General features: G+C 56.7%; 3 protein-coding genes across 16 annotated transcripts in view; 1 reads left to right on the top strand and 2 right to left on the bottom strand.

Annotated features, from left to right (window-relative positions):
- The window catches only part of GNAZ (G protein subunit alpha z), a 41,796-nt gene extending 35,765 nt beyond the window's left edge, over nucleotides 1-6,031 (bottom strand). For both annotated transcript variants that reach the window (XM_047760865.1, XM_047760866.1), the window contains exon 1: nucleotides 5,883-6,031. The gene's annotated coding sequence lies outside the window, so the exon portion shown is untranslated. The remainder of the gene's footprint in view (nucleotides 1-5,882) is intronic.
- The window catches only part of RSPH14 (radial spoke head 14 homolog), a 60,935-nt gene extending 46,755 nt beyond the window's left edge, over nucleotides 1-14,180 (top strand). For both annotated transcript variants that reach the window (XM_047760868.1, XM_047760867.1), the window contains exons 5-7: nucleotides 11,406-11,631; nucleotides 12,235-12,371; nucleotides 13,883-14,180. In XM_047760868.1, coding sequence (XP_047616824.1) covers nucleotides 11,406-11,631; nucleotides 12,235-12,371; nucleotides 13,883-14,121 — 602 coding nt within the window. In that variant the 3' untranslated portion in view covers nucleotides 14,122-14,180. The remainder of the gene's footprint in view (nucleotides 1-11,405; nucleotides 11,632-12,234; nucleotides 12,372-13,882) is intronic.
- Nucleotides 14,181-16,720: 2,540 nt separating this feature from the next.
- The window catches only part of LOC125116075 (sodium/glucose cotransporter 1-like), a 78,300-nt gene continuing 69,782 nt past the window's right edge, over nucleotides 16,721-25,238 (bottom strand). For 7 of the 12 annotated variants that reach the window (XM_047760991.1, XM_047760995.1, XM_047760994.1 and 4 more), the window contains 4 exons: nucleotides 23,923-24,069; nucleotides 22,700-22,915; nucleotides 19,887-19,986; nucleotides 16,721-17,795 (listed from right to left, as the gene is read on the bottom strand). In XM_047760991.1, the coding sequence (XP_047616947.1) occupies nucleotides 17,500-17,795; nucleotides 19,887-19,986; nucleotides 22,700-22,915; nucleotides 23,923-24,069 (759 nt within the window). In that variant the 3' untranslated portion in view covers nucleotides 16,721-17,499. Of the gene's footprint in view, nucleotides 17,796-19,886; nucleotides 19,987-22,641; nucleotides 22,916-23,922; nucleotides 24,070-25,238 lie in introns of those variants that run through there. The other 5 variants (XM_047760998.1, XM_047761000.1, XM_047760990.1 and 2 more) reach the window with 3 other exon arrangements.

Raw genomic sequence — 25,238 nt, 5'->3', positions numbered from 1 at the left:
ACCTGTGCTTGGCCAAGGTCAGAGCCTGGGACTCACACACCACGGCCATCCCCGTCCCGGGCAATCCTCCTGCATCGTCTCCACTCCTATGACACCTAGAGCAGGAACCACACCGGTGAGCACACTACTGTGGTCACCTGGTTTCCTGGCTGCAGGGAGCAGAGCTGAGCATGAGGCTCAATCACCTGCTTTCACTTATTCAGGGCCAGAGAGGCCACCGGGAAGGAGGGGAGCTGAGGCTGCGAGGCATGAAGGAGCATGCGGTGGGTGGCTCAGTCAGTCACTTTCCTGAACCTGCACGGCCTCAGAATCCTTCTCAACACTGCTGGGGCAGCCCCTCGAGAGCTGGCATGAGAGACAAAGACTATTGGCACCCTCGACCCAGCCCAATTAGAAGGCGAGGACACAGAGGTCCAGAGAGTGAGGAGGGTTCACCAGTGTCTGCACAGCAGGTGGAGCTGGGGGCTGGGCCCCAGGTCTCCCAGCTTCCTGTTCAGTGCTCTTTTCCCTGCACTGAGCTCCCTGCTGATCTCAGCTTGGGGCATGAGGGTCTGGAAAGGCCACTCGGTCATCATGTGATCACCACGGGCACTACATTCCTTTCCTACCACCAGGAACTCACCTCACCTTCCTAGGATGGCTTCCTGTGGATGAGCCTCTAAACATCATGACCATGAAGCTCCCAGTCTGACCAAGGCCTCACCAGGTCACACGGCGTCACTGAGGGGCCTGCGTCATGCCTGAGCTTCCACGGTGGGGGGACCCCCAGGGCCTTGATGGCCGTGTGAGAAGGTAGGCAGCCCACCTGCCTCTGGCTCGTGAGTGAGCCAGTCGGGTGTGACAGGTGCCTGGCCAGTGGTGTCCACCTGTGGGTGGTTTGTGTTTATCAACCCAAAGGCATACCTCTCAGAGGCAGGGGCTGGGCTGCAGCCACCAGGAGGTTGGCCTGCCTGCTGCATTCACACCCTGCTTCAACAGCTGTTTCCCGGGCCCCTGCTGAGGCCCAGGGGCCAGATTCTCAGTGGCAAACAGCAGATGGAGGCCTTGACCTCGCAGAGCTTACACTGGGTCCAGGAGAGAGACGATGAACAGGGAGCAGTCACCTGGGAATGCGTGCACGAAGGAGAGCACGATCTGTGCAGCTGTGGACACAGGCGCTATCCTGGACAGAGGACCCTGATGTGACAGCAGAATGAGGAGGATGAAGAGCCTTCTCCTGACTTACCAGGGTGTGTGTGGACCCTGCCCAAGAGCTACTGGTGAGAATAAAGAGCAACCATGAGGATAAGAGAGGACAGGGCAGTGGCCAGAACCTTGGAGCTGGCCCGAGGACAGCAGCCCAGCCAGCCAGACGTCCCGGACCCCCTTCCTAGGTACCCACATGGGCATAGTGAGGCAGGCTGCCTACAGGAAGGAGGGATGCTGAGAGGCCCTCAGCATTCCTGGATACCCACTTGGGGCCCAGGCCCCCCCTTGGAAGCTACCCTACCTCCCTGAGTCCCTGTCTCCACAGAGAGAAAACTAAGGTAAAAATAGGCCCCTTCTTGGTGAAACTGGTTGTGGGAGGAGAGAGTGAGCTTCTGCTGCTGCAATCCAGAGGTCACTGCCCTCCCCACCGTCCGTGTGGGCTCAGGGACACCACACACGTGTCCGCTCCCCTCCACCCAATGCCATGACCTGACCACCTCCATCCCCGGAGCAGGGGGCTTGGTGCAGGGTGCTGGGGGTGGGAGAAGGGTAAGGGTCTCCTCCTAAAGCTGGGATTTGAGCACTGCCCACCAAAGGGCATGTTCCAGGGCAGAGGCTAGAAGGAACACCGGGCCCCTCCCTGCACCGCGGGTTTTAACAGTCACTTCTTAGCGCTTGGGGATGGATTCTCCAGGGACATCTCTACAAGAGAGTTATACCTTAATTTAGAAGCAAATAATTCAACTCTGTGATGTAGCAGATTCCTTTGGAACAGAGATGAACTCAAGGAAGCCACTGTGTGTGAGGCATGCACACTGGCTCCTGCCAACAGGCTGCCCACCCTCCACCATCCTGCTGCCAGGGGGCCACAGACAGACGGGGGGAAGCACCACTCACAGGAGGCCAGGATGAGACCCGCAGCTGGCCTGACTGAACCCAGTGACCCCAAGGGCCCAACACAGCCCACCTGTCTACAGGAAGCAGGTGAAGGGCAGAGTGGGCGCCAGCCTAGGGTGCTGTCCTGAAATGTTTAACGATTTTTACCAAGGGCCCCACATATTGCATGGACAGTCCTGCCCATGCTGCTTGGTCCCCATGCTCCCCAGGCCCACCGAAGGGAACCCACCCTCCCAGGAACACCCTCCTGTGTGGCCCCTCGTGTCTCAGCTCTGAGCCCAGCCCCTTTGGGTCCCACCTGCCTTCGATTCCTGGATGACCTCACTGGTCCCTAGGAGTCCAGGTTTGCAGCTCCAGCCTGGCTCTGCCCTCTGACTGCCACATGTGACCACATTCCCCTGGGTCTAACCCACCCTCAATTGCATGCCTCTCACCAGTCTGAGTCTTCCTTCTCAGCAAGGCCAACTCCATCCTTCCAGAGCTGTCCTGTCCTCTTCTCCATCAGCTTGTCCTCTTCAAACTAAATGCCGTAACTGACCACTTCTCACTACTGCCCCTGCTGCTACCCCACTGGGTTGGCAGCCCTTCACCCCCAATGTTGCAGTGGCCCCTGACAGCTTTCTGGTCTTGCACCCTGCTCATCTGCCAGATGGGTCGTTTAAAAAATGTGATCCTACCTGACCTGTTCCACAACACCCCCATCCTGGGCTCCAGCCACTTGGCCTTCTGGGGAGGGGGCGGTCTCCAGTAGTAGAAGTGTGTTGGCCTCAGGGTCTTTGCGCCTGTCCCACATGCTTTTCTGTGTCGGTCACACACCTCACCCCCCACTGCCTCCCCATGGCGCTGTGCCAATGGCCCCTCCACACAGAGGCACCCCACCGACCCGCTGCTTTAGTTCTCTTCATGACCTGTCCTGCCTGACATTCAGTTACCCAGGTGCTGTGCTAGTCCTCCCAGTCTGATGTGAGTACTACTTGAGCAGACACTGTGTGTCCTGCTCCTGGCCAGGTCCCTGTGCCAGGCACAGCCCTAGTGCTCACAGGTGCTGGTAGATAGCAGCTGAAGGAACAAACAAATGAACGAATGTGTGAGAGCTTCTGCTTCCTCAGCTCCTCCCTGGAGCCCAAGGATCTGTCAGACAGTCCCTGTAAGTTAGCCTGTCAATTCCCTCCCAGAAAGTGCCTCCCCTGGCAGCATGGATGTGGGGAGGACTGGAAGGGCATGTGGGCATTCCCAGCTCTGCTTAGCCTCTGTAAGGACAAGGAGGCTCAGAGAGGGTGGGGCTGGGCCAAGGGTGTGGGGCCAGGCCTGACCCAGCTCTGCCGCCTTCACTGGGGCTCCCAAGTCTGGACAGCTGTCAGGTCACTACTCAGGACTCCCACCTGGGCTGATCCCGAGCATCTGCCCTGACACCGCTGTCCACTTCCCTGTGCTCTCCTTCTTGCCAACCACAGGGCGCATAGGGACTGCCCCGGAGCTCAGTTACCCGGGTTTCCTTCCTGGGGGCTGCAGCCTGCTAATCTGCCTCCTCCAGAGTTCCTCCAAGTCCAGCCGCAGTTGCAGCAGTTCCAACACTCTATAGCCGCACAGAATTTTGGGTCTTCTGAGGGTTACCACAGGGGCGGTCAAGGCTGCCTGGTCCTCATGTCCAGGGAGGAAGGCGCGGCACACAGTCATTGCAAGTGCACTCGAGACAACCACATGGCTGGGTCGAGGCCAGCCTTTCCCCCAGCCAGACCTCCATCCCACTGGCAGCCTTGCCAAGTTGGCCTGGTTACCCAGAAGTTCCTGAAATTGCCCTAGAAGCTCCTAGATACAGACAGAGTGCTTTTCCTCCTGGGACTCCAGGAGACAGAAGAGCTGAGAAGCTGCAGACAGGGCAGGAATTCATTCCCTGTGCCCCAAATCTGGAGTCTTGGGTCAGGCCCCCGGAAAGGGGCCAGGTGACAGCACAGAGCAAGGCAGCTCTCCTCAAGCACAGGCCGCACCTCTCTGGGGGCCGGCAGACAGCCCTGCCCTCCCTGCAGCAACCTGCACCCCAGCCAAAAGCCAAATGCAGGTGTGCGTCTGGGGGTGGGGCAGGATACACAGGCCAGTGACAAACAGCCCCGGGAGTGGGTAAGCAAGCAGACCTGGTGCCGAAGGTGACACCAGCCTTCCAAAGGAGAGGGACCATGTCTCATTCACCTCCTGTCTCAGAAAGTCAGCGTCTGGTAGAAGAACACACAAGAGTTTTAAACCAAATGCCAGTGTCTCTGGAGCAGGAGGAACGCTGAAGACACACACTGCACCTGCATGGCCAGGCCCTCCTGTGCCAGCAGCCCCACCACAGAGACTCCCATAGCTCCATGGTTACTGCTCACGGATGTCCACGCCCCAAGGGGACAGAGCCAGCAGCTCAACAGTCTCCTCCACAATGACCAGGGGTTGGTTCCAGGCAGCTCTTGGGGTCTTCCCAACCCTTCTACAGGCCCACCAGGTGCTGGGTTACGAAGCTGCTCCTTGTTCAGGGGAGGAGACCACAGCCTCCACGGAAGCAGCCACAGCTGACAGGTGCTGAGGTCTTCCACTTTCTCCGGCGTCGCCTGCCCCAGGCAGCCCCCATCCATCCTCTTTTCCCCTTGCCTCCTATGCTCCTGTAGACCCAACCCTCTCTGTGCCTCTGTCCATGTTCTCCCCTCTGCCTGCAATGCCCACCCCAACTGTGCCCATGTCCTTCAAGCTCCAGTTCAAATGTCACTTTGCCCACAGGCCCATCTGACCAGAGCCCCTCCCGGAGAGGCCCTGCACCCACCCTCAGGGCTGGGTTCTCTAAGCAGAGAGGCTTCTCCCGGTGGGGCGGTGAGTCAGTCCTGGGAGGGCAGGGCCAGTCCACTCCCACCCCTGCACCAGGCCCTGGGGGAGCAAAGGCTCAGTAAACATTTGCTTAATTGAATTGGCCAAGGAGCCTCCTCCAGATGAAGCAGAAGGCAGAGGGATGAGATCCCCTGGGCAGGGAGATCCTTGGGCAAAAAGGAGCCAGTAAGGGGCCCCGATGCCTCCACTGGCCGTCAGACCTCCCTACCAGGCGGGTCCCTTCATCCCAGACCCGGACTCCCAGTCTCAGAGCCGCCTTCCCATGCTCTTCTCTTGTCACAGAGAACCCCAATTCTCGGCCTAGGCGGATTGCTGCCACTGTTGCCCAGGGATGCTCAGCGTCGCCCCGAGGGCAAAGCCCCTCTAGTAGCCCATAGGACACTGATCCCCGGCCAGAGACCGTGACACCCCTCCCCCAAATCCCCACCGCCTTTTAAGGGAAAAAACATCGAGCCGGGAACAAATCACAATCGCAGTGGGTCGACACTCGCCTCTCCCTCGAAATGCCTCCAAGGAACCTGCTCGCTGCAAGCGCGATGACCGAAAACTGCGAGCCGTCAGTCCCTGGGACCAGGCCTCGGGGGCCCTCGCCTCGGTTTCAGCCCAGGCCACGCGCCGGCGCTCCCGCCTCCCCCTCACCCCCAGGAGCGAGACCTCGCCGCGCGCCGCTCTCGCAAGTCGCCCGGCCCCGCAGCTGGGTCTGCCCGGGGACCCTGCCCACCCTCCCCGGCCCCGGCGCCCCTCCCAGCACCTTCTGGCCCGCGGCGCCCCTGCCCACAGCGCAGGCACCCCCGCCGCGCCGCCCCCACCAGGCCCGCATCCCTGTCGCCGCGCCCGGCGTCCCCCGTCTGGGCGGGGCCCGGTGCGGGCGGGTGGGCCCCCGGCCGCACTCCTGGTCCCTACGTCCGCCGCGCGCCTCGGCCGCGGTGTCGCTCACTCACCTCCGGGCCGCGACGTGGTGCGTGGCCGAGCTGCTCCAGCGGCGCAGCACGGGATGGGGCGGGGCGGTGAGCGCGGGCCGCGGCGCCCTTGTACCGCACGAGGCGGGCGGCGGCGCCCGCGCGGGGACGTGACCGGGCCGCGGGCGGCGCACACGCTCTCCGCCGGCCAGGCTCCCTCCGCCCGCTCTCCCGCGCCGCCCGCGCCGCCGCCCGCGGGTCCGCCCGCCCCGCGCCGCCGGCAGGGGGCGGAGCCGGGAGCGCAGTGCGTTGCCGGGCCAACCGCGGGCGGGGAGCCGCGCACCCGCCTAAGTCCACGCGCCGGGTGCCACCGCCCCGCCACGAGCGCCGGCCCGCCGCCCATTGGACCTGAGCGGGTGAAAGACGCACCTGCAGCCCAATAGCGACGTGCAGGGGCGGGACCACGGCTCTGCGCGCGCCGCAATCCCGCACACACCAGCGCCTTGGTATCCGCGACTCCGCTCCTCCGAGGCCCGGTGCCCACCTGGTGGGAGAGCAGTGGAGCCCCCACCCCTGCCCGCCTTCTGCGGCCCAAATTCGAATCCAGTTTGACTTTTCCGAGCTCCTGGACCTCGGACAACCGACTGGCCCCTCTGAGCCTGTTTGCAAAGTGGGGCTGGTGGCACCTTACTTCCCTGAGTTTCCATGACGATCGGCTAGGACTAGTGAAAGAGTTGTGTAGACCTAAAGGTGGTGACGTTTTGCAGCGATGAGAGGAGGCAATAGTCATCTTTGCTTCTTGCTCACATAGCGTGTAGGGGCTCTTCAGGGTCCCTGGCAATCCTGGACATGGAAAGTTGCCTTGCAAGGGAGGGTGGGGGCGGGAGAGGAGCCAAGGAGTGGTCCCCCAGACCAGAGAGGTAGGAGGGAGCCAGCTCAATGAGATCAGGGACCCATGGGCACCTTCGGGAAGTTCACAGAAGGCACTGGTGTTCAGCAAAATGCACTCCAGTGCGGTCTATCAACTTCTGCTTTCAGCTGGGGAGCCCATCTCTGGGTCTCAGATCCAGGAGACCCTCACTCCTGTGCTTAAAAGGCTCAGGCCAGAACCAAGACAGTGCCACTCTCTATCCTGCCCACTAATGTAAGCAGAAGCTCTGTGCCTCCCAGAGCATCCAGGAAAATGTAGATACTCTCAGCTAATACTTCTCATCACCTTGCACCTCCATGGTGGCATTACAAGGAGCCCACACTTGGGCAGAAGGACTGGAACTGGCTGTTGTTAGAGGTAGATGGGGTGGTGACCCCAGCCCAGATCTGTGGTCAGAAGTCAGGGACAGAGGACCAGCTCTACCAGCTGGGTGCTGTGGCATCTCAATGTCATCCCCTGACCTTTCTGGGGGTGTTTCCTCTGCTGTGAAATGGAGCCCATCACACTACATACCCCAGTGATGTGGCCCACCTGTGAAGGTTCTGCTTAAATGGTCATAGACAGGACAGATGGTGGTGGTGGGTGTTCTGAGGTGGATCTACATTAGACCTGGCACATGCTTGCTGGAGGGGGCCACTGAGAACCAGTGGAAAGTGGCTGACACTCCAGGGCTCCACACCACCAGGCTGGGTCAGGCTGGGCCCTTGCCAATGGCCATGATAGCAAGAAGGTAACAGGCACAGACCCTGCCCTGGGGTGGATCAGAGGGGCCTGGGGGTAATGCACAGGCCCAGATCTGCTGCCTCCACCTGTATATCCTTGAATGTTCTTTCACCTGGATGGGCCCTAGAAGGTGATTCTAGTAGGAGATGCATGTTGTCACCTGTTCAGAGATGGGTGAGGGCAGCTGATGCTGGGTGACCTGTGTGCAGGGTCAAAGCTAAACACAAGTGTTGGGTGACTCCACACGGTGGTACAGGTATAAGATGAGGAGCCAACCTGTGGAGGGGTCTGACTGGGCCGGCTGCTGCCTAGGGTGGGAGGGAAGCACACTTGGAGGTGAGACAGATGCTGGGCCTGAAGGAGCGTCAGGCCTAGTTGAACCCAGAGGACCAGTGGGGCTGGAGCTAACAGGAGGGTTAGGATGCCTCAAAGCCAGGCTGGGGTGGGACTGGGGATAGTCGCAGTGGGTTGGTGGCCCTTGTGTAGGATTGGGGACATTGGCCTAAGAACTGCTGGAGAGTTTTAGGATTGGCTTTCTAAATTTGAGAATGAAAATGGCAAGGTTTTGTTTCACATTGATTTACAGTATGCCTGGTCCCACAGTGTGCATTCGTCTCATATGCAGAATCAAATAAAAATTTCAGCCAGTCAGCCCAGAGAAAATAAGAAAGCAGAGAAATCAGCCCACAGGACGGAGTTCAGTGAAGGGTCGCCCGGTGACCTTGTGTATCAGGGGATGGCTATGTGATGGCTGCAGCCTGAGAGGAGCTGGCCCTGGCAGAGGGGGAAGGTGGGCATGGTGGGGACCAAGGGGGTCCACATGAGAGGGGATGCTGGAGGAAGAGGTGGCACATGCTAAGCATGTGGAGGAACAGTTGAAGAGGGGGACACAGGAGCTGAGGTCCCAGAGCTGCAGAGAATATCTTGGGAGGAAGATGTGGTCAGCGAGTCATGTGCCATTGAGGGGCCAAGTAAGCTGAGGACAGAGAAGGCAGGCCTTGAGGTGGGGTGGGGTCAGTGGGGACCACACATGGCTAAAGCTGGGCAGGCAGGTCGAAATGAGGCTTGGTGGGGCCAGGGCACAAGGCATGGATCCTTGGTCCCCAGGGCTGAGTCAAGAGAACAGAAACCAGAGACCAGAGTTGGGGCTCTTTGGAAGGAAGAGGAAGGGGGCCCTGGTGAATGAGCCCACCCAGCATCTCACCAACTAGCAGGGACAGCTGGCTAAGGACAGCCCCTCCAGATGGCCCCCTGGGAAATAGCCAAACCTCAGTCACAGAGGTTCCATGCCATGGGCATCATGATCCTCCATCCCAGCCGAGCCTTATGGCCCATCAACCAACCCATCCTGGCATGGCAGCCATGCTGGACCTGGGCTGCCTCCCAAAACACCTGAGCCCCATTTCTTTGCCCTTCTGCCCATGAGGCCCAGCTCCCCTGGGCCTTCCTTCCTGCACACCCAGAGGTCCTGGAATTCCTTATCTACACATGTCAACCTGGGCAGCAATGTCCAGTGACTCTCCTACTGGTCTCCCCACTGCCCAAGGGTGACCCCTCCAGGCCAGCTCTTCTCTGCACCCCACCTGTATTGCTCACCCCAACCCTGCCACCCGGGTCTCAGGCTGTTTGGGGCCTGATGGATTTCTCTGATTTGTTTTTTTGGGGTCTGTGTACCCACCCCCCAACTAGAACAAGCCTTTGCAGATTTGGGTTAGTTATAAATAGCCAGGCCTGCGACTCTCCTTTTAGCTGAAAAGAAGCAAAGTGAACGAGCAGAGAGGCACACCCGGCACGCGTTTTATTTTTAATCTCCCTCTGTCTCAAAATGAACCGGGTCCCAGCGCTCAGCATTTCTAGGAGCAGAAGCCCAGGATGAATGCCTAGGGAACAAAATGAGGGCAGTTGAGGGCGTGGTCTCTTCCCATCTGCTGTGCAACCTTGGCCCCTTGAGTTGCCTCTCTGGGCTGCAGTTTCCTCATGGGGCGGGCAGTGGAGATGATCGCCTCCAACTTCCTGCCTTGACCCCTCCCTCTGCCCAACCCCGAGCCAGTGCATCCTGTTGCTCCAGCTGCACCTCTCCCTGTGTTTTTGGAAGCCCAGACCAGGGTGCAAGTGAGGCCAAAATACACGAATTGACCACAAATTCCTTTGCTCAGGTGGCCCCCAGTCCCTCCATCAGTCAGCACACTCCTCAGAAGTTCAAATTGTCACTTCTGCACTGTGAACTGGGGAGGGGCTGTCTATGTTGTGGCTGAGAGGGGCTGTGGCCAGGCAGGTGAGCCTGTGGGCAGGTGCCTGAGCCAGAAGCACAGGCAAGCAGGAGGCCACGTGGTGGTCTGGACAGAGGGCACCAGGGGGAGAGAGGCTCAGGCCCTCAGGAGAGGCAGCTTGGGGATTCCTGACAGGGGCTCCTGCAGGGCAGTTTTTGTCTCTGTATCCCACCCCTTACTCCCACCCACAGGCCCTCGTCTTCAGCTGGGACTCAGTGCTGGTGGAATTTGGGAGACTCTTGCCAGCCAGGCCGGTGTATCTGGGCGCACAGTGCCAGTCCCTTACACAGAGCACTTTTCCATCCCTACTCCACTGATACAGCACAACCCCCTGCCAGGTGGGCTTGTGTTCATAATAAGGAAACCAGGCTCAGAGAGGGTAACTTGTCTGAGGTCACACAGCTGGAGACATTAAGGAGTCCAACCTAGCCTTTTTTTTGAAATCTGTGTGTATTAAATCTTAAAAAGCCCTGTACCCTTGAAACGGCAAGAAACTGCCCTTTCCGTGTTGTGAGTGCCCTGAGAACAAATGGACAGAGCTCGTGGCTGCACCTGACACCCCAGGGAGAAGTTGGATGGGGGCGCCGGGAGCCACTGGACTTGCTGCCCTGCCTCTCCACCCCCTCGCCCCAGGCATCTGCCATTTGATGTCCTCAGGGAGTGAGGACGGAAGGTTGGGTGATGTCTTCAAAGAGGAAATCCCTGGTGCTAATTGGCACTCAGAGACCTTTAGGCTAATTAACCTGTTTATTTATCTCCCAAGAGTAAATTAGAGGGTTGAGCTGGGGAGGCGGAAGACAGAGGTGTCTGCTGGTGGCACCTCCGTGGGGGCTGTGGATGGTTTTGCAGTGGGCAGCCGGGGCTACTGGGGAGGCTAGGAGAGGGTGGGCTGTGGGGCAGTCATGACACCTGGGAGCTGTGGGGAAGGGACGCCTTTCCTGGTGCAGGTTTGCTTTCCCAGGGTGCTGCTCTGCCAGCAGTTCTGGGAGCTCTCGAGCACCCTCAGGGTGTCCTGTCTCCCTGGGGGGAGAGGAAAGGCTATAAGGAGTAAAGGGAAGGGCCACTCCCTGCGTTGTTTTCTCCCAGCCATGCCCTGTGGAGCCCCCTCCCTGCAGGGCACCAGGTGCCTTTAGACCCCGCCAGAATCTGGATTACCAACCAACTGTGGCTGGGGGCACAGCTGTCTTTGTATAGGATGCTGACCTGCTCACTAAATCCTCCACCTCAGACCCCACTGAAAGCTCTCTTCCCGTCCCCACGGCTGGCCAGGCCGGCCTGGGGCTCTAGCATCAGAGAGATGTGCGGGTCAGGAAGGGATTGGCTGGACCCCTGTGCACCCCAGACTTCCCCTCTGAATGCACCGAGGTGGGGGCAGGGAGAATCCCCCAGTGCCTGGGCCCCGCAGGGGTGGCTGCTGCTTCTCAAGGCCACTATTTCAATCACAGGTGACCAAGAAAGGCTGGACCTTTTGGGGTCCTCCAGGGCCTTGTGGTTCCCACCCTAGCTTGTCCCAACCCCCAGCAGTGGGGGTTGGGAGCATTTGCAATTTATCTTGTCAGATAAACCCCATCCCTCTGGCTCCCAGCACAGGTTGGGGGTTGGCTAGCTGCCTATTCTTCAGTACCCATTTCTGTCCCACAGGGGCCCAGGGCATTGTCAGCAGCGGCCTGATCCCCTCACTAGTGTGGAAGCTGCAGCGGGAAGAGGAAGGGGTGCAGGAGCTCCTTCTGGACACACTGGCTGCCTGCCTGATGGAGGATGCCACTGAGGCGCTGGCCAGCCGCGCAGTGCCCTTCCTGAAGGAGAAACTCCTGAGCGCCAACAGCAACATCCGCAGCAAGGCCGCCGGCACGCTCATCGCCATCAGGTGAGGCCCAGCTGGGGGTGGAGCAGCTCTGCTTCCCCTTGCCTGCTCGTGCCCTGACAGTCCTGCATCCCAGGAAGCCCCCTCTCCTGGCAAAATAAGAGGGTTGGTCATCTTCTCCCTCGAGGAAGGAAAACACAGGAGAGCAAGTGGTGCCATGATCTGCACACACTTTTAGACAACCCCTCAAGGAAGGTGACTGGCTCCCTTTACAGGTCAGGAAATGATGCTGTGGGGGTCCAGCCACTGGTAACCTAGGGTCACCCTGATCACAGTCTAGATCCTGGCATGGAGCCTGAGGCTTAACGTGCCTCAGAGCTGCAAGGGAGGTGGGGAGGGTGCCATCCCAGACAGATACTTTCTCAGCACAGGGGGTTGTGGCCCCTGGGGCTGTGCTTCAGCTTTGGCCAACTGTCTTCATTCTGCCATCCCCAGGTTCCTGAGTGGCCTGGCCTTCTGTGAACCCAGGCTATCTGGGCATGGGAGTGGGACCCAGACCTCACACCAGCGCTCCCCTGCACCCTGGTGCCTTGGCATCCTCCTGGGGTGGTCCTGTCCCCCTCTCCCTCTGAGGGAAGCCACCCAGCTGTCCTCTCTCTGGTCCAGCATCCCTCTGGAAGGCAAGAACCAGGTGTGGAAGCATGACGTCATCCCCATCCTGGTGCACCTGCTGAGAGACAAGGTGGCGGAGGTGCAGGCCAACGCGGCGGGGGCCCTCATGTATGCCACAGTGACTACAGAGGGTGAGGTGGTCTGCTGGCAGGGGCATCCCCCTCTGGTACAGGGGGTCACGGGATGGGGTCACTGCAGCCCTCAGCAGGTTGGGTACTGCCCTTCTCTATTCTTCCAGCCATAGTGGGCCTACCGCCTGGGCTCCTCCCCACTCATTCCCTCTGTTCCCTGGTTTTGGAGTTCCTGCCTCTGACCCAGGCCCTGTGTGAGCCAAAATTCTGGGCTGGATTCATTTGCCACCCATTAGTCAGTTATCCTGAGGTCTATCACTGGAGTCCTGGCTTCTGTGGTGCTTTTTGATCAACGTTACTGTTTTCCATGTGGAGGGCTGAATATGACGGAAGGCTACCCTCTCCTCCACCTGGACAGCCAGCAACCAGGCCTCTGTGCTCAGTCACTCGATCTGGGTCACTGGAAGGGACGGGCCAGTTCTCCTACCCAGAAGCTGGGCTGGGCCATCCCTTCCTGCAGGACCTCTGAAAGCTGTCTGGCCTTCCCTCACCTGCACCAGCCCTGTGCCTGGAGCTGTACCCTAGAGTCTGCCTGGGGCTCTGATTCTCAGCAAGTAGACTGCAAAGCGCCCCCAGAGCTAGGGACTCCCCAGCCAGGTCCTAGTTCACCCTGAGGGTGGAATCCGAGAGGTTGGGGCCTGCCCAGAGCCCACAGCCCTCTTTTGATTGTGTGGTTAGGATGCTGATCACCAGGGTGGGGCTCCCGAGTGTTGACCTTGGTGGTGTCCTCAGCACCAGTGTCTTACCTGGGCTTCCTGTGGGAGCACTTGCAGGGCCAGAAGGCTTGCAGGGGTCCGGCAATGCGGGAGTCTGGGGATGCAAGGCCACTTTTCCCTGAGCTGGCACTCCAGCAGAGGGTCCCTGAGCCCTTGCCATGTGCCAGGCCCTGTGCACACGGGGTGGGGGTAGGGAACTCAGACATCTCAGCCTCTGCTGTCTGTGGTTTGGCAGAGTGACCTGGGGCAGACAGACCTGAAGAGTGGGCACAGCGCAGCGGCCAAGCATCCTCTGGGAGGGGTGTAGTGTTGACCCAAAGGAGGATGGGAGTTGGTGGGGCCAAGGAGGCTAGATGGTCCAGCAGCAAAGAGAAGAGTGTGCTTGGAGCAGGGGGATTGGGGATGGGGGACAGGCATGTGGCCTTTCAGCAGGCAAGGGGGTGGGTAGCCAAGGATTAAGGAGGGGCATCTCCTTGTCCGTTCACTTTTGTGTCCCCCACTAGACTGTAAGCACCCACAGGGTTAGAATGTTGTGTTTTTGTGCCTGGCACAGCACAGGTGCTCAAGAAATATTTGCCACATAAAAAAACAATTTGATTTTAATTTATAAAAGGCCATTTGTGTTACCTTGTGAGGGTTATGGGACAGGCACCTGGGTGGTTGGAGAGAAGCCAGTTTGGGGCTGGAAGGGCCCAGGATGGGGACAGAGAGGGTATGAGGCCTGTATGAGGAGGGCTGAGGGGCCAGGGAGATGGGCATGGGCCCCCAGGAACACTTGGTGTTGGTGACCTACAGGGAAGTATGCAGCCCTCAATGCAGAAGCCATTCATCCACTGCTGCAGCTGCTGTGCTCGTCCTTGAGCAAGGCGCGCCTGAATGCCATCAAGGCCCTGACCATGCTGGCCGAGGCCCCTGAGGGCCGCAAGCTCCTGCAGGCCCACGTGCCCACCTTCCGGGCCCTTGAGAAGGATACCAGTGCAGCCGTGAAGCAGGCAGCCCAGATTGCCATCAAAGTCATTGAGTGGAAACCCTGAGCCTCTTCTCTGGCCAACCTGCTGACCCCACACCTGAATAAATGCAGTGAATCTCTTTATCTTGGTCTGAATGGCACCTGATGTTCATAGACCATGGCCATGCCTTCTCTCTGCTGCCAGAGGGGAAAGGCTCGGCCCAGGAGGACCGGGTCACAGGCTGATCCCAGGGTCCAGGCCAGGCGGGAGGCATCCCTGCTCTCTGCTGCAGTCAAGTCCCCTGGGAAGGCAGACAGCAGGGCCAAGCCTCTAGGGAGAAGGCGGCAGTGGGGGGCAGGGGGAAGGAGTTGGGCTGGGGAAGCAATACAGCTGGACTAGGCACCACCCAACCTGGACTCTCGAGTGACCAGGCCCCTGAGGTGTGGCAGGGTGCAGCCTTGCTCCCAGTGCTGCCCCCCTCCCTCATGGGTGACAGGAAGGAAGGTCGGTCACAGGTGCCACCCCATGTGGGGAAGGTAAGTTATAAGAGGACCTCTCCCCCTGCCCCAGGGATGAGTGCTTGGAACAGGGTAGCTCCTTAAGATCTTCCCCCCAGTAGCTGCACTCCGCAGAGCCAGGTCCTCTGAGGGAGCTCCAGGCTGGCCTGAGGCCAACCACGCCCCAGTCCTCCCTCCCATGTCTGCCGGGGCCCCAGAGTGGCCCTCTGGGGAACCTTCCACCTTGCTTCTCCCACAGTGAAACTGGAGAGTCTGGGGAGGAGGAGGCATGGGACCCCTTGATCTCCCTGACCCATCCAGTCTGGTGGTCGGGCAGGGTTCTGACCTTTGCTGGAGAAGCTGCAGGAGCCGTTGCTCAGCTTTAGGGCTGGACTCACACCTTATTCTTTCCCTGTGAGCTTTCCCAAGCTCCTTGCCTCCCACGAGGTTTCCCTCATTCCATCACCAACCAGCAGCCAGACTTCCTGTGGGATAGAACCTCTGCAGAACTAAAGTCCTGAGGTGAGTGCCTTCCTGCAGTCCTTCCAGGGACTGGGGCCTTTGCTCTCCTAGAAGAAACGCAGAGACATCTGCATCCCTGTGGTTCCAGGATTAGCCCCCTCAGGCCCTCTTGTTCCTTGAGGGACTGGCTCCTGGGCCCAGGTGGGGTTTCAGGTTGAATCTCATTCTCAATAAAGGCCTCATAAGAGGAAGCCTTTCATTTTTTAGGAAAACGGGTGTTTGTGGGGCTCCACTTTCTTGTGTCCCCATCCTTTCTCACCCACAGCCCACTGGCTCTGCCCCTTGGGAGCCTCCTTGCTGTCAAGACCCCATGCTCTTTGTGATTGGCTCATGGAGTGGCCTAGGTGCCAGTGCTCCCTCCGTGGCTTGTCCCTTCCCAGGGCCCTCGCTGTGCCCTTTTGGTCTCTTTTGTAGAAAGAACCCTCTTTCTTAAACCTGATGCACTTCTCATCTGCCAGACTTGGGCACTCTCTACCAGGTTCCCTTCTTAGCTAGCCCTGCCCACTGTCTTCTCTCCCCACAATCTGAGTCTCTGCTGTGTTCTGGACCCTTCCATCAGACTTAACATCTATGCTTAAATGTTTCCAGGTAAGAATTAATACCAATCCTTTGCAAACTAATTTTAAAAAACAAGAGGGGACACTTCCCAACTCACTCCACGAGGGCTAATGTTATCCTGATACCCAAACCAGACAAAGGCCTCACGAGAAAAGAAAACTACAGACCAACATACTTTATGATTATAGACAGAAGAACTCAACCAGACATTAGCAAACCAAATCCAGCCACATGAAAAAAGTATTATACACCATGATCAACTGGGGTTTATCCCAGGAATGCAAGGTAGGTTTAACATATGAAAATGAATCAAGGTAACATATAAATAGAATAAAGAACAGAAACCACATGATCATCTTATTAGATGCAGAAAAAGCATTTGACGAAATCCAACACCCATTCATAAAACAAAAACAAAAATAAAAACAGGAGTTCCCATTGTGGCTCAGCAGCAACAAATCCAACTAGTATCCATGAGGACCCTGGTTCGATCCCTGGCCTAGCTCAGTGGGTTAAGGATCCGGTGTTGTGCGAGCTGTGGTGTAGGTGACAGACAAGACTCAGATCCGCCTTTGCTGTGGCTGTGGCATAGGACAGCAGCTGCAGCTCTGATTAGACCCCTAGCCTGGGAACTTCCATATGCCATGGGTGCAGCCCTGAAAAAAAAAAAAAAGACAAAACCAAACCAAAACAAAAAAAAAAACAACAAAAAAACTCTCAGTAAGACAGGACTAGAGAGATATTTCCTTTACGTGTTAACATCTGTAAAAACTCACCGCTAACATCATACTCAACAGTGAAAGACTGGATGCTTTCCCCCTAAGATCAGGATAAGACAAGGACATCTGCTCTCACTGCTTCTACTTGACATTGTATTGGAGGTTCTAGCTAGGGCAGTTTAGGCAAGAAAATGAAATTAAAGACATCCAGACTGGAAAGAAAAAGGTAAGCTATCTCTACCTGCAGATCACATGATTTTATACATGAAAACTGTCAGCTGAGGGCCTAAATGAGGGATGAGGGGCTGGTCCTTGATTGTACCTTCAGAGCATGATTTCTGCAATGCTGAGTGGGCCTCCCCCAAATCAATTTCCAGCATCTGCAACTTTTTCTAAAAACCCAAATCATTTATTTTGGCCTGAGAAGGAGGAGGAAGTAGGGGTGGCTGAAGGAGTCCCTACAGAAACACAGATCAAGCGGAGTGGCCTACACTTGCCAGCTGAAGAGAATCCAGCCCCTGGGCCCAACTCAGTGATGCAGGCAGACTGGAAGGAACTGGGAAGAGCTTGGTGAGTTTCCTCTCCACCCGCCCTCCAGGGTGCAGCCAGACAGTGCTGAGCTGTAGCAATGCCTGGTCCTTGGGCAGAAACTGCCTCAGCCCCACCACCAGTCCAGGCAGAAGTCAACATTTCCACCCAAAACAGTCCTGGTGCCAGCTGGCCTTGTGTGGTCATCAGCAGGGAGCACAGCCCCTGTGGGTGGGACCACTGGTGTGGGGTGGGGCATCTTTGCCAGCAGCTGTTCCTTTACAAAGGAGGAGAGAACACAGCAAATGGAGGTGGGTATAGGAAGGAAAGGGTAAACAAAACCCCTGAATATATCTAGAAGTCAGTGGAAGTCAGGGTTTGCACAGTGGAGCCATCTGGAGAGAATGACTCATCTCACAGAGACAGATGTGCTCAGCTGCTGTCTCTGCTCTCACTAGTGGGCTTTGCTGCCCTGACAGCCTGCACGCCCTGCTACTGGTGGCACGTGCTGTGTGATGCTGAGGGTCCTTGGTCCCACAACTGTGGCCCTCCCAGTAGGAGTAGCATCTTCCCCTTGATGATGAGGGCATCTGCAAGAGGCAGTGGCCTGCCTGCTCCCAGACACCTCTGTCAGCTGCCTAGCCGAAGTAGATGTGGCAGAAGACTGTGAGCGACACCAAGAGGAACCCGCAGATGTTGGCCATTTTTCTCCAGCAGGGCTTCTCTGGCATGTCTTGGGGCTCTGTCCCTTCCACTGTGTCCCTCTGCTCTGTCCCTTCCAATGTGTCACTGTGCTGTGTCCCTTCCATGTCACCACACTCTATCTTCTGCACCATCACCTCTCCTGGGGCCAGTTTGGAGCTCTGCAGTGGCTCCAGGCCGCAGAACACATCCCAGGCCCTCCAGAGGCAGCTCTTGGCCTTCTGGAATACATCTGGAACAGAGGGAATGGGTACAGGTCAGGAGGCGCAGGCCAGTGCACAGAAGCTCTTCCTAGGGGCTCCATTCTTAGAGGTGAGTCCAGCAGGAAGACCAAGAGACTGGCTCCTCTCATGAAGAACCACCCTCAGCCCTGCTGCAGAACACTGTCCACCATCCTCAGAGGCAGGGAGAGTGAAGCTTGGGGTTTCTGGGGCCATGCTTGCCTTGTACTGGCAGAGCCTTCAGCTGGCCCAGGTCCCCACTGTCCTGTCTCAGGGACACGCTGAGCACAGCTCTATAGGTATAGGGCAAGTGGCCGCTCCTATGAGGATAGAAGAAGCCCCAACTGCTCAGCTCTCCTCAGCAACCTCAAGGAGTGTCTTCCCCAGGCAGGTTCCAGTCTCACTGCCTGGCCCAAAATAAGGCCCTCTGGGCCCTTGAAAGGGGATAAACTGGTGTTTTCCCCAGGAAAGAGGGGAAGTCTAGGAGTTATAGGCAAGTTTCCATTCATTTCTCTGGGCCAAACTAGTGAAACACCTTGCTCTGGGGCTTAAAAGTCTCTCTGGTGTCCGGCAGTGCAGCCCAGGCTGGCTGCTACTGGGTCAGCACCACGGTCAGCTCCACACACATGTGGCCCAGCCAGCCTGGGACCGGTTTCCTCCTTGATGACAAGACAGGCTCATCTCCTCTGAATGGTGTGTGCTGTGCTCTGTTCTGTGTCTATTCCTGTTGGGCAGCCACCATGCCAGCTGTGTTCTGAGGCTGAGGCAGCACCAGGGCTGACAGAACTTGTCAGCCAGTGACAGAGAGGCCTCTCTTCCAGGGGAAGGTGCTGCAGCCAGAAGACCCCAGAGACACAGACACTTGCTCTGTGTGCTGAGAGGTCCCGAGCAGCACACCCTGGCCTGTGTGACCACAGGGCTATGGGAAAGGGAGTGGGACAGGCCAGTGGCCAAGAGTTATGCTTTGGAGTCAGACTGCCTGCGTTGAAGTCCCAGCTCCACCACTGCCTGGTTACCTATGGAGCCTGGGGCAGATCACTAAACTGTTTGGTGCCTCAGTCTCCCCATCTCTAAAATGGGGATAATAATTGTACCTATTGCACACAGCTATAATTTCCACAGTGTTTGGCACATTCCAAATGCACAGTAAATGTTAGCCACTGTCATTATGGTTATCCACCCCAACTGCGGTCGAGGGAGGAGCTAGAAGCTGCCCCAGGAACAAGCACCTGACACACTGTGGGCCCCAGTGGGCAGTTCCTCCCATGCCAGGAGCCCTGAATGCTCCACGGGCTGGGGTGGCCTGGTTTGGCAGGAGAGGCCCTGCCCCTGCCCTGCAGGTGTGAGGAGAGGGTTCCAGGCCCCTCTGGGCCCTGCATGTCCATGGCAGGAGTGGAGAAGGACCCCAGACTGCGGCCTCCTCCCCAGGCAGGCCCCCCCCCCCAAACTCACAGCCTCCTCAGATCCCTCTGCCCCAGACTCAGCACTAATCTTGTTAGGCCTTTATCCCTGTTTGCGTCAGAGCCTCAACAGGCGCAGGTCACCCTCCCCATGGCCCCCACGCTCCTTCTCCAACCCTGTCTGCTGAAAGTTTTCCTATAGGCCTTCTGGAGCCCCCAGACCTGAGCCTCTCCCAGAACATCCTCTGTTCTTGCTCAGACTGAAATCCCACTGTCCTTGGCGGGTTCCCTGGAGCCCTCTTAGGGGGCTGCTGCCCAGTAGCCCTCTGGGTTTGAACCCATGTGTGAGGCTGTATGACCCACTGCTCCCTCCTCCATCCCCGCCACCAGGTCACTCCTGCTGAGGCACAATATGATCTCTGTGTGGCTCAGTGGACCCCTCCCACCCCACCTGAAAAGCTTCTAGATCATATCTGACACTTCCCTCCTTGCCCCCACCTGGATCTCTCCAGCCCAGACTGCCACACGGATGCCCTCTGAGAGGCATCTCAACCTTGACAAACACCCCCAAAGCATCTTTGGAAAAATGGAAGATGGGGCTGTTGCCTGGAAGCACTCTGGAAGTGGAGAAAGCTGGGCGAGTGCAGGGTGGGCGAGAGGCGGCAGCGTGGACACCACCGGGCTTTGGATGTTCTCTCTCACCTGGCTGTGCCTGGGGTTCTGGATTCCTTCCTTGTATTTCTTCATCCAGATCTACCCTCTCCTCTTGGCTGTTTCGTAAACTCCAACAGAGGCGGTGCAGCTGGGGAGAGAGCAGGGGCTTGTGACTATGAGGGCCCTGCCACACAGGCCTTATGGTGCCATGGCCAGCAGCTGGGTCTCAAGGGACTGAAAAGAGATGTGGTTGTTAGGCTCTTAACGAGAGATTGAGGGAATGGAGGGAATGCGCGGTGAGTATGGATTTTGGCTCTGCCTCTGATCCCATGTGATTGTGTGGCCTCTCAAAGTGTGACCTTGGTGTCCTGGGTAGGTTTGGGAGGGGTAGGGGGCAGTGCCCTCAGGCTCCTTTTGGTGCTGAGGGTTTAGGAACCTGGGCCCTTCAGGGTGAGTAAAGCTGCCCATCACCCCTGGTCTGCTGCTTCTGGTGGGTAAGCCCATATGGCAGACCCAGGACCTGCTTTCCTTCCAGAATCCCCTCCTGGCCATCCAAGGTAAGCATTCATGCAGCCCAGGAAAAGCTTTACCTAGTTCACTGGGTACCTGGATTACCTGGCCCCTGGCCAAGTTCAGTGGCCCAGGCTTAACAGGGCATCTGCAAGTGCAGAAAGGGAGCCTCCCTTCCCTTCTGCTCTTTTTTTTTTTTTTTGTCTTTTGTGTTTTTAGGGCCACACCCCATGGCATACTGAGGTTCCCAGGCCAGGGATCAAATTGGAGCTCTAGCTGCTGGCCTACACCACAGCCACAGCAACGTGGCATCTGAGCTGTATCTGAGACCTACATCACAGCTCATGACAATGCCAGATCCTTAACCTGCCGAGCAAGACCAGGGATCAAACCCATGTCCTCATGGATACTAGTCAGGTTTGTTAACCACTAAGCCACAACGGGAACTCCTGCTCTGTTATTTTTGATCTCTTCCCAAGAACTATATGGAAACTTTGTGAAATAACAAAATCCGGCCAATTGTTGCTTTTTTATTTTTTTTTAAAGGGTTGGGGTCAGCAGAAGCACAACTAAGTAAACATTCCCACTAAGTCACTCCTGGAATAGGTTTTCCTCTATTATACTGGCCTCAGTATATCTGAATCTCTGTAACCCCTGCCCAAGTCCCCCAAACATGAAAGGGATGTGACTGAGGGGGGCTGGGTCCCTCCCAGCCCTGCCTCTCTGACTAAGATATAAGAAATGAATACTCAATCGTGTTAATGATAGAGTGGGTTTAGCCTTGAGTTGCTTCCCGATGACACTGGAAGTCCGCACTTGCCTTTCCAATTCCACTGTGGGCCCCATGGACCAGACTGGGCAGGAGGAACCTGGGTTGTGTGTTTTCCCCCTTTGCCTCCCTCCCCTCCTCCACAGAGCACTAACATGTGCTGGACAGGAAAAACACTCGAGCACGTGGCTGCCTGGAAGTTGAGAGTAAGAGAGCAGCAGAAGTCATACAAGCTGACTGATTAAGACCCTGAGTGAGAGAAGGGTGGGCCTGCCAAGCCTGGGGGCTCCAAGATGGGAGCAGGGCCAGGGATGCACAGTGGGTGAGCTGTCCCAGACCTTCCCGGCCAACCTCCCCACTTGCTCCACCCCTCTTTGTGTGCAGGAGAGGAATGAATCAAGTGGGAACTACTGAGCAGAAAGGTGTCTTCCATGTTCTCGGCTTTCACCCAGATCCCAGGGCACACAGATCTCACAGACCTGCCCCCCTTCTGAGCTCCTTCCTCCCTCCTGCAGACGCCCAGGACCCTCCCTGCTGCTTTCTGGCTCAGCCGAACCCCTGTCCTGCTAAGCCTACTGGCCAGGTGATGTGGTGGAGCCCAGCCCTGCCACTGGCTAGTTCTGGCATCACAGACAAGTGCCTTGACTTCTCTGAGCCCAGGCTTTAAAATTCCAACTTGGGTAATAGACATCTGTTTCTTGGGAGGGGACAAGTGGCCGGGCAAGGGCAAGCAGAATGAGACCGCCTGGCTGCCAGCCATAGCACTGCCAGCATTATTATCCCTGCTCCTGCTGGCTTAATTCCCTCTGGGTGGATAGCAGGTGGGACTGTCCTGATTACCTTAACTCTTACTGAGGTTAGCAAACTGAACACTTCAAGAAAAATTGGCATTTTAAAAGCCAAACTTCTCATTCTCAGTAAATACTTAATTGGAGGATTACTGGAAAGCCTTTTTTTTTTTTTGTCCTCTTTTTGCCATTTCTTGGGCTGCTCCCACAGCATATGGAGGTTCCCAGGCTAGGGGTCGAATTGGAGCTGTAGCCGCTGGCCTTCACCAGAGCCACAGCAACTTGGGATCCGAGCCGCGTCTGCAACCTACACCATAGCTCAAGGCAACACCGGATCCTTAACCCACTGAGCAAGGCCAGGGACTGAACCCGCAACCTCACGGTTCCTAGTCAGATTTGTTAACCACTGCACCACAACAGGAACTCCTGGAAAGCTTTTTATTTTAATTTTTGGGCTGCGTTCGTGGCATGTGGAAGTTTCGGGCCAGGGATTGAATCTGTGCCACAGCTGCAACCAGAGCCACAGCAGTGACAATTCTGGATCCTTAACCTGCTGAGCCACACAGGAACTCCTGGAAAGCTTGTTAGTTTAGTTTAGTTTTTAAGGCAAGGAGGCCCCTTCTGTGTTACTTGCCTATTTCTGACCCATTTGTCACCCCAGCCCCTGGCCCTACTGCTTTCAAAAAGAATGCAGGAATTCAGTCGCTTTCCCCCAAAGTTGTCAGAGCCAACTCACCCTCACAGGGATGCTGGGACTGCAGGCTGACTCAGTGCACCCACACGGCAGCACTTACATGTTTATCCGGAATTGGGTCTGTGAACAAGGAGATCCCCAGGATGAAGAAAAGACTGATGGTGAAGAGGATTACAGCAAAATAGAGGTAATGCACGCCGCAGATGATCACAGGGCAGCTGCTGTTCGCTGAGCAGCTCCAGGACCCATAGGCAAACTCAGACACCATTCGACAGAAGCCAATCAGAAGTCCACCAGTCAGCCCCCAGAAGGCACCCTGTCAAAGGAGGAGCCGGAGAGTCATCCAGGAGGAAGACAGGGGGGTGAGCAACCCCTCAGCCTCGCCTCTTGACCAGTCTAGTTCTAAAGTGATACTTGCCATGATACAGCTTCACATGCCTTGCAGAAGCAGAGTGGAGCACTGAGGGAGATGACACCCTCTTGGGCTGAAGAAGACCTGAGAGGTGTGCACACTCTCTTGGGTCAATCAGAGAACTCAGGGAATATTGGAAATACTTTTAAGTTAGACGATGAACAGGCCTATCAAACGTAATTGTCCAAAAAGACCTCAGTCTTGCCTATTGCTGCACGTGGCATCTCCACCTCTGATTGGTCTGTTTCTGGTTGCTCAGGCCGAAACCCCAGGTGGCAATCCCGACTCTTTTCTTCCCAACCTGCTCTACCACTGGTCCACGAGAGCAAACCATACCATTCATGTCCACGGTGACCATCCCAATCTTGAACTGGCATCTTCTCTCATAGGTGGATTGCCTACCTGGTGTCCTGCTCCCCAGAAGCCAGAGCGGTCTCGTCAAAGCATGGATTAGGGGGTACCCTGCCTCCCCCTGAAGCCCTCTGTGGCTCCTCATGGCCACCCTCAGAAGCAGGTCTCACCTGCTCCAGTTGACCTCATCTGGCTCCACCCTCTCCCCAGTCAATCCACTCCAGCCACGACATGCACCTTCCTCCTGTGTGTGGGGCCTGCCCACCATGCTCCTGGCCAGGCCTTCGCACTTGCCCTCTTTCTGCTTTGGTCTCTCCCTAGATCTTGGTATTTCTGGCTCGTGCTCCAGGATTCAGATTCAAGGTCACCTTTTTAGGAGAAATCTTCTTCCACCACCTTCCTAATGTCCTTGTGTGTCCCTGCCCCCAGCACCTGCCTCGCCAACCTCCATGATCCCCTTTTTCTCTTACCACTCACTGGGCATCAACTGTCTCCTCCAACTAGACAGTCTACTCTTTAAGAGTAAGGACATCATTATCATCTTGGTGCTGGTGCCATACCTGAAGCCAGACTTGGGTGCAGCTGGATGTTGGAGGAGGTAGAGGATACAGTATTTGGGAAGCATCTTGGAGAAAGAGCTGAAACCAAAGGCCAAGTGAGCAATCCACAGGACCCACGGTTGCAGGAGACATGCAGAAAAGGAGGGTCTAGAAACAAATGGGTGGCAGTAGCCAGATGATGGTGGTGGAGGGGGCCTGGAGAGGTTCTCAAGGTCAAAGAAGGTACCCACAATATGCTGTAACCTTGGACCAGAGGTAGTAGGAGAGCTACTGACAAAATTCCCAGTACTTCTCAGTGATAGGCCCCAATACCTCGTGGTTGGTGCCACAGGTTAGAGGCAGGTTCTCCTGATGGGCTACCCCTATTCTCATGCCTGTCCCAAGAGAGCAGAGAGAAGCAGCTCTGGCATCCCCAGAGGCCAGCCACCCTGCCCCCACATCCTTGGTGCTAAATTCAGTCCTGGTGAGCTGGGCAGAGCAAGAAGCACTAGCAGGTTGGTCTGGAGGACTGAACATGAGTCTGGAGGAAGCATCGGCCAGATGAAGGAGGACAAAGACATGAGTCTGGAGGAAGCATCGGCCAGATGAAGGAGGACAAAGACATTCATGGCAAAGCAAACAGTCCATGGGAATGAAGAGAGGCCAAAGAAGGAAGAAGACAGGCAATCAGTACTGCAAGTAGTTAGGAGAGGCTAGGGCCCAGCGGTTGCACGGAAAGAGCCAAAGCCAAGACCACAGAGCCCTTCAGGAATTCCTGCAAAGCCCAGCTGCACAGTGCTGATAGGGGAAACAAGTTGTAACTCAATAAATGAAAATACTCTTGCAAACTGTGCTTTCAAAGTCTTACTGATGAAATGATCCAATCATTCACTGGGATCTATATTTAGTTGTTTTAAGTGTGCTGGAAGAGATGGTCTTCATGCAGGGAGGGTGGCAGGAGCCTATGACTGAATATCACCCTCCAGTCTGAAATCTCTGAGCAGGATACCTCTATGCCCAGAGGCAGCAGCAGACTACTTTCCTATATTTGGGGAAGAGAGCAGGAGGATCCCATACACTTTGCACCATCTATGGTATAGCTGCAGGTGGATTACACTGCGAAGGGAGGAAAACAAATCAGAGCTTGCCTTTCCCCTGCATGCTCAAGGGAGCTCAGACCAAAGCTGCCCAGTAGGAATCATCTCTCAGGAAGCAAATGATGCAATGGTGTGAACTCTTTAAGCACAGGAGACCCCCCTAAAGGCAACGCTTGCAAAGATGGCTTGGTGTGAAGGTGAGCCCTCGCAGTGGGCCATGCCATAGCCACACCAACTCCC

Source organism: Phacochoerus africanus, chromosome 15 (genome assembly GCF_016906955.1).
Source record: "Phacochoerus africanus isolate WHEZ1 chromosome 15, ROS_Pafr_v1, whole genome shotgun sequence".
NCBI classification, from domain to species: Eukaryota; Metazoa; Chordata; class Mammalia; order Artiodactyla; family Suidae; genus Phacochoerus; species Phacochoerus africanus.
Note: the sequence above shows the minus strand (reverse complement) of the source record. Positions and strands in the feature narration are given on the sequence as shown.